Source organism: Dreissena polymorpha, chromosome 5 (genome assembly GCF_020536995.1).
Source record: "Dreissena polymorpha isolate Duluth1 chromosome 5, UMN_Dpol_1.0, whole genome shotgun sequence".
Classification (NCBI taxonomy): domain Eukaryota; kingdom Metazoa; phylum Mollusca; class Bivalvia; order Myida; family Dreissenidae; genus Dreissena; species Dreissena polymorpha.
In genome coordinates this window covers 20,198,517-20,212,160 of record NC_068359.1, presented here as the reverse complement: position 1 = coordinate 20,212,160, position 13,644 = coordinate 20,198,517, and the positions used below count along the sequence as shown (strand labels likewise).

Below are 13,644 nucleotides of genomic sequence, written 5' to 3'. Positions count from 1 at the left end.
AAGTCTTTTGCTTAAGAAAGAAACAAGCTCTGTTGTGGCAGATGTTTTCCAAAAGGTGTATATTTTACCCCTATAATGACTTAAAAGTCCCCTCTCGATGTTAGCTTTATCTGGGAAAATAATGAATACATTTGGATAATAATTGACACCGAGATGTTTTTGAATAAGTTTCCAATTATTTTGATCAAATCAAGTTTAAGGGTATTATAATTTAGCATTAGTAGCCAAGTATTTGATGCATGTTTTATAACAAAGTCGAATATAAACATGTTATCATGCTTACCTCCAAAAATGTGATTCCAGGTTTTTTTTCCCACTTTTTGGGAAGATAGCCCATGGCTTAGGAATTGGGAATTTTATCGGCATTTTCATGTAATTAGGAAAATAAATTCATTAGCCTTTTTTTTCCACACGAAAAGTCCACTGATTAGGGAAATACTAAATTTGATACAACTCTTTATAATCATTCAAATAAAAAGAACAAAATCATCAATTAGATGTAATTGAATTAAAATTTAGATAAAATAAGCATTAGACACTTTTTACTAAAATAATAAAAAAAAAATTGTTTTTTTTTTGGAAATTGGGAATTTATTGCCACATTTTGGGAAAAAAGTATACTTTTTGGGATTGGGATCATAGCCGAATTTCGGCTTTAAAATCGGGCCAAAAAAACCCCTAGATTCTAATCTGAAGGGCCTAACAACCTTTCCCAAAAGGTTTAAAAAGACTGCCAAAGTCACATATTTTCATGACTTCATGCAAATTATTCAAAATCAACAGTGACTTTGATCGAGCATAGTTTGGTGCTATCATAAAAATTCTAAAAACTACCAGATCTTTGCATTTTTGTTTTTCTAATGCATGTTTCCCATTCTTTTCTAACTTTTGTAAAAAGCCTGTGCATTAAATCATTAATATGCAATTGTTTTTATCCACAAAACTTGAATATATAGAATGATGCCTGATGAGTGATAGTTTTGCATGTTAATTTAAACAGTGATTGACATTTGTGGAATGGTCCATAGTAATTCTTGTTGGTTTTCTTTCAGAGCAACTTTTTGGCAAACTTTGAGCCAGAAATAGAAGCTGGTATAAAACTTCTCTTATGGAAGGTAGGAATTTTTTTTAACAGTTGGCGGTGAACCTATTGTATATGAAGTTAAACGATACATTGGAGCACTTTTTTAGGAAAAACAGGGCTTATTGACAAAACAGCTCCAAAAAAATTGTGCTTAATGAAAAATGTTCGATTTTTTCTCATATTTTTTGTTGTTGCTATCTTCATTTATCTTAAAACTTGAATGCAATTAAAAATAAGGATTTAATAGCTATTAATTGAAGTTGAAACCGTCCAATATATAATTTACATATTATCTCAGCTTAAGTTAAACAATCTTGACAATAACATCAAGATAAAAAGAACAAAACCACCTCACAAGTTTGGTAAATAATTGATTAGAGAATATTATGCTAGCATGATGTTCTGTGACGATGTTTCAGTCGAGATGGTACTGTCATATAGAATTAAGTACAACTACTCAGTCTCAAGGACAACTACGTGATCTAAATCACTAGACTGATTTGAGTTTTCAGAACACCATTCTAGAGCAATATTTCATCGCCCAGTCTGGTCTGGAGCTACCTCGTCCGCTTATGAGACCATGAAACCTTGTACGACTTAGTTGCGGACAGCGCAGCTCCTGACCAGGCTATGCAATAACCTATGAGACCCAAATTGTTTGAGAGCCATTTTCACATGAAACAACCCATATACGCAATAAAATTGTTCAGGAGGTATGAATTTAAATTGAAAAATAAATCACTATCATTAAATGTAAATTAAATAGTTTTTTTCAAGGAATAAACTAGAATTTCCAAAGCTGGCCAATCTTTTGTTTTGAAGTTAACAAATAGTTTGGCTAGGTATATGTATGATATGAAAGCAAAGAGGAAGTAACATATGGTGTCTGGTATTAGTTGAAGTGTTTCCTTTCTATTTTTATGCCCCCTTTCAAAGAAGACGAGGTATATTGTTTTGTACATGTCGGTAGGTCGGTCTGTCGGTCCGTCGGTCGATCCGTCCACCAAATGGTTTCCACATGATAACTCAAGAACGCTTAGGCCTGGGATCAGGAAAGTTCTTAGGTACATTGATCATGACTGGCAGATGACCCCTATAGATTTTCAGGTCACCAGGTCAAAGGTCAAGGTCACAGTAAATCAAAACAGTAAACTGGTTTCTGGATAATAACTCAAGAACGTTTAAGGTGGGTTCCCACTGCCGATCCGATCAACTCGATCATCCCGATCACCAAAATATCTCGACCAAACCCGACCAAGCTCGACTAAAAAGGGTTTACACAACTTCTTCTCGACCTTTTGTCAATAACATACGACCCCCACACGACTCATTCATGACGTCCACTCAACCATCTTTCCGATTTCCGCTCGATCATCTCGACCTATACGCAAGCCCTATACAATCTCAGCTCGACCAAGTGGACCTCAGCTCGATCGCCACCAGATCTTCACACAACCTGATCATGATGTTCGTACTACAGGCGTACAAAGTTGAGAACGGTCGTATATTGAAACTTTGAGAATAACAACTTCAAACATTGTTGTTCACTAATCACTTTGATGATCATGAATTTTTTTACTAGTTTTAGCAATATCAGTCGCCTTTTTGCCATTTTTTGGCATCTTTGGATGTTTAATCGTCTGATTATAAGAAGGTTCTGAGAGACAACCACGAAGTTTTGCACGTGAGTTTTGTTTTAGTCACATGAGCTCCTGTATGGTTGAATAGCAATCGGGAAGTGATCGTGTACAGTCGAGTAGCCGTAGGGTAGCAGTCTAGTAAATCTGTACATCAAATCGAATAAAGGTCGAGTGGATCGTGTTTCCATCTAAAATAACTCGGGTAGAGGTCGAGCAGATCGGGTAGATCGTGTAAAGGATGTCAAACCGATCGCCACTCGATTGCTTCACGATCAACTCGATCTTCTACTCGACTCATACACGACCACTTGCCAAGCGCTTCTCGATCCATTTCATACTCGACTGCTACTCGATATTTTTTGACATGTAAAAAAATATCGGGTAGGAAGCCCTACCAATGCCGACCTACCCGTCCGTCCCCGATCACTCATGCCGACCGAACCAGACCAGTACCCGACCCCTTGGCAGGGGTGTCAATTTTCCGGATTATTCCGGAAATCCGGATTTGAGCCGTCCAGGGTTGATTTTGAGGTGAATGTAAATCCGATGTGTTTGTTTAAGGCGGGTGGGGGTAGGGACAAAATTCTTTTAGTGCGGGATCATTTCAGAACGAATATTGTTATAGCATCGTCGGCATTCCGGACATTTGCGCTTGGTACCGATTTTATTTATTGATTTCTGATTGGTAAGCGGCTTGCACTGACATGAGCAGTAACTGGCAAAGTAAAGCACTGCAATATCATATTTTAAAACAATATGTTAATCAAATTATATATTGACTGCGTATTTGCTATGTTACTGGTGACTGGTTTTCTTTTTCTGCAGTCAAACGATATGCATATTTTATTTCATTTGGAAATGATGTATCGCGACATGTTTTCGGACAGCCGTTTTCGGATACACTGGTTTGTCGATTTTAATTTAATTTCGAAGTTCTTAATATCATTTGTTTAGAATGACAAATACACCTGCGGTGTTACGGATGGTTTGGTTTATAATATTTCGCATTGTACTCACCAGAAAATGCACCTAGAAAGACTATAAAAAAAGAACAATAAGCTAGGGCTCGGGGGGTTGGGCCCTCTCTACCCTTTATCCTACGGATTAATTTTCCGGATTTCAAATTTGGGACAATTGACACCCCTACTTGGTCAGGCTTGATTGAGTTGATCTGATCGGCAGTGGGAACCCAGCTTACAGCCTGGGATCAGGAAATTCATGGGGACATTGGTCATGACTGACAGATGACCCCGATTGATTTTCAGTACTCTAGGTCAAAGGTCAAGGTCACAGTGACTTGAAACAGTAAAATGGTTTCTGGATGATAACTCACGAATGCTTAGGGTTAGGATCAGGAAAGTTCATGGGTCCCATTGGTCATGACCGACAGATGACCCCTATTGATTTTCAGGACTCTAGGTGAAAGTTCAAGGTCACAGTGACCTGAAGCAGTAAAATGGTTTTCCGATGATAACTCAAGAACGCTTAAGACCTGGGATCAGGAAAGTTCATAGGGACATTGGTCATGACTGGCAGATGACCCCTATTGACTTTCAGGTCACTAAGTCAAAGTTCAAGGTCACTAGTGCTGCAACAATATACCGGTATATTGGTATATATCGCAATACGCAATCTGCATATTGTATTGCGATAAGATTTTCATCATACCGGTATGAAAATTCTACAAACATTCATTCACATTTCGTCCAGAAAAGTCATCTGAAATAATGATATCAATTTAAGCAAAACAAATTGGTGTTTAGTAAACTAAATTGTTACGTAAAAATAGCATTCTAAAAAGTCTAGTTTACGGTGAAGCGTTGGTACATGGGAGTCAGCAAGAATAGTTGAACTGTAAACTGAGCAATAAATATGCTTTACCAGTTTGAATAAAATAATGACTTGGTAATATTGTACTTGCAGCATATTTATAATCAATTAATGTTAATGTCCCAGAGATTTATTGTATACACTATACAGTACACAATTGCACTGCCACAGCATGTTTTATGGGAATATACAATGGACAAAATGACAATACTAATCTTGCATAACAAAATGCTTTGTAAAGCCAAACAACAAGTTAATTGTGTTAATAAAGCATTTTGTAAAAAGGCTAGAATTGCCAATAGGATATAACTAGAACCTAAACATACAATACAAAAGTTATGTTCATGTAATTAAGTTGGTTTTGGTGATTAGCTGGTGAATTATAATTCTGGTACAAGTTAGCAATATATTGCAATATATTGCAATACGGGTTTTTGAACTGACAATATATTGCAATACGTTTTTTGGCGTATTGTTGCAGCACTAAAGGTCACAGTGACTCGAAACAGGAAAATGATTTCTGGATGATAACTCAAGAAAGGTTAAGCCTGGGATCAGGAAAGTTCATAAGGACATTGGTCATGACTGACAGATGACCCCTAATGATTTTCAGGACTCTAGATCAAAGTTCAAGGTCACAGTGACCTGAAGCAGTAAAATGGTTTCCGGATGGTAACTCATGAACGCTTAGGCCTGGTATTAGGAAAGTTCATAGGGGCATTGGTCATGACCGACAGATGACCCCTAATGATTTTCAGGTCACTAGGCCAAAGTTCAAGGTCACAGTGAATCGAAAAATGGTTTCCGGATTATTACTCAAGAACGCTTAAGCCTGGGATCAAGACAGTTCATAGGGACATTGGTCATGACTGACAGATGATCCCTATTGATTTTCAGTAATCTAGGTCAAATGTAAAGGTCACAGTGACTTCAAACAGTGAAATTATTTCCGGATAATAACTCACAAATGCTTAGGGTTCGGATCAGGAAAGTTCATTGGGACACAAGGAACTCCATGAGTCATGTGAGCAATTCTTCTTCAAATTGCCAATCATACCCTAAAGTATTCACACAATGGCTGCCACTACAACTGAAAGCCCATTTTGGGGGCATGTGTGTTTTACAAACAGCCCTTGTTATTGAATACCATGGGAAGTCAAATTTTTTCTCAAGAAGTAAATGCATACTATCCTTGTTGATAATGTTATATTGAATTTCAGATCAACATTAAATTGCCACTTTTTTGTGTTTCAGTCATTTGCATGTTATCAAAAGCTATCATGCAAATGTTAGATTCATTTGATCAAGATATAGATTAGTGCATACATATTGGCAGACTTGACATTTCAAATTCAATGCCACAAAAGAAAGTTGAATTTTAATCAAGTTCCAATCATCTCCAGAGAGCTGCTGCTAATTTGAAAGAAAACGTAAAAGCTGTGCATGTTCATTAGGCCTTTGATCAATTTAATAAAAGATCCATTGTTGTGCAGTGATTATGGAGTTTTCAATGTTGTTTGTCATTGCGCTCGCATAATGAAACACAGGAGTCCACCTTGGTAGTGTATTGAAAGAATTGATTGGGAAAAAGTTGTTCAATAGACTACAATGCATATGGGAATTATTTGTGTTACGATGCAATCATCAGCAGAACCCTTGTATCAGTATACATGTTGTCTACTGATTGTAATAAGTGCATGGTGAAACTGACATTTTGGAAATTTTTTAGTACATATTTTTCGAAGTGCATAAAGAGCACTAACACTATTTTTGCATTCAAAATATTTCAGGGTTGAAATTATGATTACTGCTCCTTTCTTCTTCATATTTTTAATGCTCCCCCAAAATTTATTTTGGGGGGAGCATATAGTCGCCGCTTCGTCTGTCCGTGTGTGTGTCTGTCTTTCTGTCTGTCTGTCCGTGCACAATTTTTGTCTGGGCTATTTCTCAGCAACTAATGACCAGAATTCAATAAAACTATATGGGAAGCTTCACTACCAAGAGGAGATGTGCATCTTATCAGCGGGTTCTGGTCGGATGATTTTTCACAGAGTTATGGCCCTTTGAAATTTTTGAAATTTTCCATTAACTGTACATATAGTGCAATTCTTGTCAAGGCTATTTCTCAGCAACTAATGACCGGAATTCAGTGAAACTTTATGGGAAGCTTCACTACCAAGAGGAGATGTGCATATTATCAGCAGGTTCTGGTTGGATGATTTTTCACAAAGTTATGGCCCTTTGAATTTTTGTATAAAAAAATTCTTGTCCCCCCAACTACTGTGCCCTCAATACGTTTCCTTTTATCTGAATATATAGTGCAATATTGTGACAAAAAAAACCTTTGGGGCGCCTCACCCGTCTCCGATGGTTTCTTGTTTTTAAAGGCATCTCAATTTGGAGTTTTGTTTTGTATTAAAGATTTTATTATAATACTTATCAAAAAATTGGAATACTGAATAATGGTTATTATTTTAATGTTGCTTTTCCAGAAAATTGTACAAAATGTCAGTTACACTCTAACTTTTCACATTCAAAAGATGACATCTGTTTGCTCATGTCAATTTGGAAAATTTGGTAAAAACATTATTATACCCCCACAAACAAAGTTTAGGGGGGTATATAGGAGTGAGCTTGTCTGTCGGTCGGTCTGTTGGTCTGTCTTTCGGTCCGTATTAAGTGTCCGCTCTCTAATTCAAGTTGTTTTCATCCGATCTTCACCAAACTTGGTCAGATGTTGTATCTAGATGATGTCTAGGTCAAGTTTGAATATAGGTCATGCTGGGTAAAAAACTAGGTCACGGGGTCACTTAGTGCGTTTTAAACATTGAGCATGGTGTCCGCTCTCTAATTAAAGTAGTTTTCATCCGAGCTTCACCAAACTTGGTCAGAAGTTGTATCTAAATGATGTCTAGGCCAAGTTCAAACATGGGTCATGGCAGATCAAAAACTAGGTCACGGGGTCAATTAGTGCGTTTTAAACATTCAGCATGGTGTCTGCTCTCTAATTAAAGTAGTTTTCATCCGAGCTTCACCAAACTTGGTCAGAAGTTGTATCTAGATGATGTCTAGGCCAAGTTTGAACATGGGTCATGACAGGTCAAAAACTAGGTCACGGGGGTCACTTAGTGCGTTTTAAACATTGAGCATGGTGTCCGCTCTATAATTTAAGTAGTTTTCATCCGAGCTTCATCAAACTTGGTCAGAAGTTGTATCTAGATGATGTCTAGGCCAAGTTCGAACATGGGTCATGGCAGGTCAAAAACTAGGTCACGAGGTCACTTAGTGCATTTTAAACATTGAGCATGGTGTCCGCTCTCTTATTCAAGTAGTTTTAACTCCGATTCACCAAACTTGGTCAGAAGTTGTATCTAGATGATGTCTAGATCAAGATTGAATATGGGTTATGCCGGATCAAAAATTAGGTCATTGGGTCATTTAGTGCGTTTTAAACATTCAGCATGTTGTCTGCTTTCTAATTCAAGTAGTTTTCATCCAATATCTTTACCAATCTTCAGGTCAGAAGTTTTATGATCTCTACGCCAAGTTTGAATATGGGACATGCTGAGCCAAAAACTAAGTCACGGGGTCACTTAGTGCGTTATTTAACATTCAGCATGATGTCCGCTCTCTAATTCAAGTAGTTTTCATCCAATCTTCACCATACTTGGTCAGAAGTTGTTTCTAGATGATGTGTAGGTCAAGTTCAAACATGGGCCATGCCGGGTCAAAAACTAGATCATTGGGTCACTTAGTGCGTTTTAAACATTGAGCATGTTGTCGGCTGTTTTTTGTGAAAACAACATGCAAAATATTCTGTGTCAATGCGGCATGTGGGGGTATTCGTCACGTCTGTGACAAAGCTCTAGTTTTTACCAAAAAGGATGTATTAGTTTTTTCATAATTGATGAATGTCACCTAAATAAACACAAAAAATGGAAACAAGTCAAAATGTTGTAAAAATGTCAGTTTCATGACATATTACATTCAGTACATGATGTGCTCTTTAATTGCTAGTAGTTATTATTCTAATCTCAGTTGACAGTGTTTTTGTACGTATTTGTATGAGATACAAATTAAGTGACCCACTCAATGAGATTATGTATTGTGATTCCAATAAAAGTTATGTACAATATTTGTTAATCTGAAAATATTTATTTGAAAAGGGTTGACATCACAGTAAAAGTTGTTTGTACATATGAATTAGTTGAGTTCCAAATGTGTATTGCCACAGTTTTAGGGCAAAGGTATAAAGGGGTGTTATGGTAAAGTTCTAGTGAATACAGTTTTAAAGCATGTTTAAAATGCTGACAGAAATCCATGGTACCGCCTGTTGGTTGTTTTTACAAATGTTTGCTGTAAATTGATTGGATTGTGCAACCATTTGCTTTTGTTCTCAGATGAAAGTAAAACCCATAATTACTTTAATCAATAGACTGAAAATTATCGGAATACAGACAAAACCCCTCCCGGATAAAAACCCACCCATCATTTTCATACTGGGCGGACAAAAACCCTCCCATGAAAAAACGGGGGCTGACAAAAACCCTCCCATGAAAAAACGGGGCGGACAAAAGCCCTCCTGTGAAAGCAATTAAACACTGACACATATAATTGTTTGACACAGTGTTCATGAATCCGAAAAATTTACCCATTGTGTGTGTTGTGATTTCAGGGGTGTGAAATTGAAATATGAAAATGTGTATCGATTAACTGTATACATACCGCTTTTCTAATATGCATATATATCCGATAATCTAATATAATAACATCATCAATTAAAACATAAAATAAGGATATTTATAAGCGAATTTAAATTTAGATTGAATGCAATACAATACAGAGCAACGTTTAATCGCGTCATACGCGCATTCATGCAAAAAACGTTCTCCACTGGGACTTTCTAAAAACCTTGCGAAAATGAAAGTGAAATTCTGTTAACTATTAACAATGCATTTGCATGTAACTAAATTTTCTGAATTACTTATTTAATTTATCTTTGGTCCTTGAATTCGTGGCTCAGATTTCACGGGAGGGCTTTTGTCCGCCCCTGTTTTTTCATCGGAGGGTTTTTGTCCGCCCCCGTTTTTTCATGGGAGGGTTTTTGTCCGGCCCCGTTTTTTCATGGGAGGGTTTTTGTCCGGCCTCTATAAAACTGGCGGGAGAGTTTTTGTCCAGGAGGGTTTTTGTCCGGCATTCAAAATTATCTGCTTGTTAATTACGGTAAAACTAATTCAGTTCTTATTTACAAATAATTAATCTGCTGTAGGCAAAAAAAATTGCAGCACATTTCAGTTTGTCCAAGGTTGAAAGTCCAAGGATTTTTAATGTTTTACAATTCTTATAGCTACGAGTGTTTGATGCTTCATGTGTGCTCCCAATATCTAGAAAGGGGCTCATTGAGGGCTGTTTGAAAGTAATAGGATGTTGTACTGTTTTTTCGACCTTCATAATGTACCTGAATAACATGTGGTGGCATTGTACATATACCTGTTACATTTATACTAAATAATTGTCATCTGTGTAAGATTGCATTAGTGCACTTCTGGAATCAGAAGAATGAAATTATTTTGGCGGTGCTCTGTGAATAGAGGATTTATTGCATGTGTGTAAAGTGTCGTCCCAGATTAGCCTGTGAAGTCTTCACTGGCTCATCAGGGACAACACTTTTCCCCTAAACTGGATTTTTACTAAGAAGAGACTCTTTAAACGAAAAATGTCATAAAAGCGGAAAGTGTCTTCTATGATTAGCCTGTGCAGAATTCACAGGCTTATCTGGGACAACACTTTACACACATGCATTAAACCCCCATTTCACAGAGCACGACTCATTTCTAAACAAGTACGTTTTATTAAATTGTTATAAATCATCTTTTTACAAGATAGCTGTCTTATTTTATGAAAATCAAACAATAGCAACAGTTTGTTTACATGTATGTGCAATAAAATGTGCGAACTTGCAACTGACATAAGTACACAGGTAAGTTGAGACGTGACACATCTGAACACTATGGAAGTGGGGGTTAATTCCAGGTTACACAGTACTAATACTGTTAATACTAGGTCATAAGTAAGTATTCAGTGCAAGGACATTTGTCACATACTTTATAACTATTTATTGGACATTAAGTTCATTACCAGGTGTAAGAAATTATTTAAATCCTCAACCAAACAATTGATACATTAATAAATTATAAAACAGGAATGAGCTCTTAATGGCACCTTTTACCCCTTAGCTACGTATTTTGATGCATTTGAAGTCACTTAGAAAGTTAAATTTAATTTAAGAGTTTTCTTAGTATATTCAAGTTTTAAAGGCCTCATTTTCAACCCACAGATACTAATGAGAAGCAAACAGCATACAACCCGAACAGACAGCGAGTTATTCACAGGCTGTTCTGGTTTTATGCTGATTGCAAAAGCCATTTTCACTTTGCTTCTTATGCGGAAAGGGTTACTCTTAATAACCATGACTGTTTTATTAAATAGGACATATTTTTACCTTACTTGCATTTTTAAACATCAGGACAGAAATGTGCCTGATATTTGCACTTTATCCACAGCTGCACATGGCATTATTCGTAGACATATTGACAATATTGATCTTATTGGTTTTCTGATAGATCTCAGCATTCATCCTAAGGCTGAAATTTGTTTCATTTGGCTTTTAACAGAGGAAATTATTGTTTGTATTTGAGCCTTGTATAGGAAAAAAAGGTCTTAATGCATGTGCATAAATGTCCCCTTAGATTGTGCAGATCGTGCCTGTGCAGTCCTCACATGCTAACATGGGAAAATACTTTCAGACTGAACTGGATTTCGCTTAAAAGACTTCATTTAAATGAAAAATACCATAAAAGTGGAAAGTTTAGCCTGTTTAGCCTGTGTGAACTGAACATACTAATCTTTGACACTTTAAATAAACTAAGCACATGAATTATGTGAAAAGTGCCCAATCCTGAAATTGCATTTTTTCAAAAATGGTCAGAAAAAAGGCCTGTGAGCTGTAACAATCAGTATGCTTACATGTTTTCCGGTGTAAAACTCCTCCAGGGGAGACGACTTAAGAAAAGGGATGTAACTGCGCACGCCCCTGGATGGTAAATAGGTCAAGGTCACATTGTCTGGTTTGGGTCTGTAGTGTCGTGGCCGGGTGTACTTGGATTGCAGATCGTCATAACGACTGTATTTAGGCGGGGTGGGGTTGTCTGGCCTACCGTTCTGGGACCTTGGGGTTGACTCGAATATGTTGCCGATGACGGAATTGTCAAGCGCAGACTGTAATGTTTGCTCGCGGGACTGGCTTCTCGACGTAATGGGAAAGTCCTGGTATTGGTCTAGGGAGATGTTAAACTCATTATCGTCACTTATGCTACCTAGTCGTCCATTGCTTTCCTCATCGTGATGTGTGTATAGCAGTGTTTCTTCCTGTTCCTCATCCCCCGCTTCAAAGTTTCCACGGTCTGAGGCATTGCTCTGCTCAGGTATCTCCGATATTTCAGTATCACTTATCACATCCTGGATATTCCTCTTGGTTCGTTCAACCTCGCTCTGGATTTGCTCCAGTCTGTCACTGTCATCGTCATCACTCATAATGGGGTCGTCTTGTTGACCCTGACCTTCATATTGACTTTGACCATCATATTGACTTTGACCTACATCTTGAGCTTCACTTGGACCTGCATCTTGAGCTTCAGCAAAGTTATATCCTTCACCTTCATCATAAACTTTAGTTTGGTCTTCTATGCTGTCTTCAACTACTTCTGTATTTTCTGAATCCTGTTTCTCTGACATGGATAGTTCTATAGAATCTTCATACTCTATTTGTTCTGGAATGTCATCATCAGTTGCATTCTCCACTTCTTTTTCCTGACCTTGATCCTCTAGTCTTTGTTCACCTTTGTCACTTCCTTCTTCCATTATATCTGTTTAAGTTATTGCGCAACCTTTTTGTATTGAATGTTTACTCTAGTATTCTATCATCAATCCACCAGACAGCCACTATATAGTTCTACTTTATACCCTTGCAGTTAAGTCTTTCCACTTTCTCTTTCACAGTAAATAGATATTCTCAAGCTTTAAATGTCAATCTCAGATGTTTAAATGGCAAATATACACTCCGATACCCGCATCAATATAAAACTCTGACAGTTCACCTACATGTTCCACTATATACTGCTTTCAAAATCATCTTAATTATTTATCAATAGGAGCAAAAGAGCTTGCAATAAATTCAATAAACTCATCGACAGATAACTTTATCAATATTTTCATGCTTAGTCAGCTAGTCAAATAACTCAATCAACTTTGACTGGATGCCCACTTTGAGTATATGTTCTACCCTGTGATCATCTCCAGAGATAGCCAATTTGAGTCCACAATGAATCAGTGTCAAGTATCCCAGTATCGTATCTCTATGTATCCATTAATAAAGCAAACCCAGCCTGTCTGCATAGTTCTTTAAATAAAAGGCTCTAATATTATTGCAAAACTGTTATCAGTAAATAAAAAATAATGTTACATGGCAGGATGCCAGTTTAGTGCGAACAAGAGCAATTGCAGTTAAGAAATAATTATAGAGCCTTGCCAATTTTTCAGGACATGTTGATAAAGCTGTCTGACTACATTGGGAAAGAATAGGCACCAGCCCTTGTTTTCCGCTGTGATCAAAGCTTTATTTACAGCTCAATAGCCCATGTATTGATCACAATGTACACGTATTGAGCAATGTTCACGTATTGGGGTAATTGCAATTAAGTCTGAGGTTAAAGCTGAATGGATCATTTATTGATCACTATGTACATTTATCAAGGTAATTGTAATTAACTCTGGGGTTACAAGCCTCTGTTAGGTAAATGCAATTAACGCTGGGGTAACATGCTACTTTCTGGTAATTGCAATTTACTCTGGGGTTGCACGCTACTTTCAGGGCATTGCAAGTAACTCTGGGGTTACATGCTACTTTCAAGTAATTGGCATTAACTCTGGGGTTACAAAACTTTCAGGTAATTGCAATAAACTCTGGGGTTACTTGCTACATGTGCTTTCAGGTAATTGCAATAAACTCTGAGGTTACATGCTACTTTCAGT

At 37.1% G+C, this 13,644-nt stretch overlaps 2 protein-coding genes across 10 annotated transcripts in view; one reads left to right on the top strand and one right to left on the bottom strand.

Moving 5' to 3' along the window:
* LOC127831651 (rootletin-like) overlaps window positions 1-12,993 on the bottom strand; it is a 169,092-nt gene extending 156,099 nt beyond the window's left edge. For 6 of the 8 annotated variants that reach the window (XM_052356662.1, XM_052356663.1, XM_052356665.1 and 3 more), the window contains exon 1: window positions 11,581-12,993. In XM_052356662.1, coding sequence (XP_052212622.1) covers window positions 11,581-12,474 — 894 coding nt within the window. In that variant the 5' untranslated portion in view covers window positions 12,475-12,993. The remainder of the gene's footprint in view (window positions 1-11,580) is intronic. The other 2 variants (XM_052356669.1, XM_052356668.1) reach the window with 1 other exon arrangement.
* LOC127831655 (peroxisome biogenesis factor 2-like) overlaps window positions 1-13,644 on the top strand; it is a 35,799-nt gene that overhangs the window by 1,787 nt on the left and 20,368 nt on the right. For both annotated transcript variants that reach the window (XR_008026427.1, XM_052356678.1), the window contains exon 3: window positions 1,053-1,115. Coding sequence is in view for 1 of the 2 variants with exons in the window: in XM_052356678.1 (XP_052212638.1) it covers window positions 1,053-1,115 (63 nt within the window). In the remaining variant the exon portion in view is untranslated. The remainder of the gene's footprint in view (window positions 1-1,052; window positions 1,116-13,644) is intronic.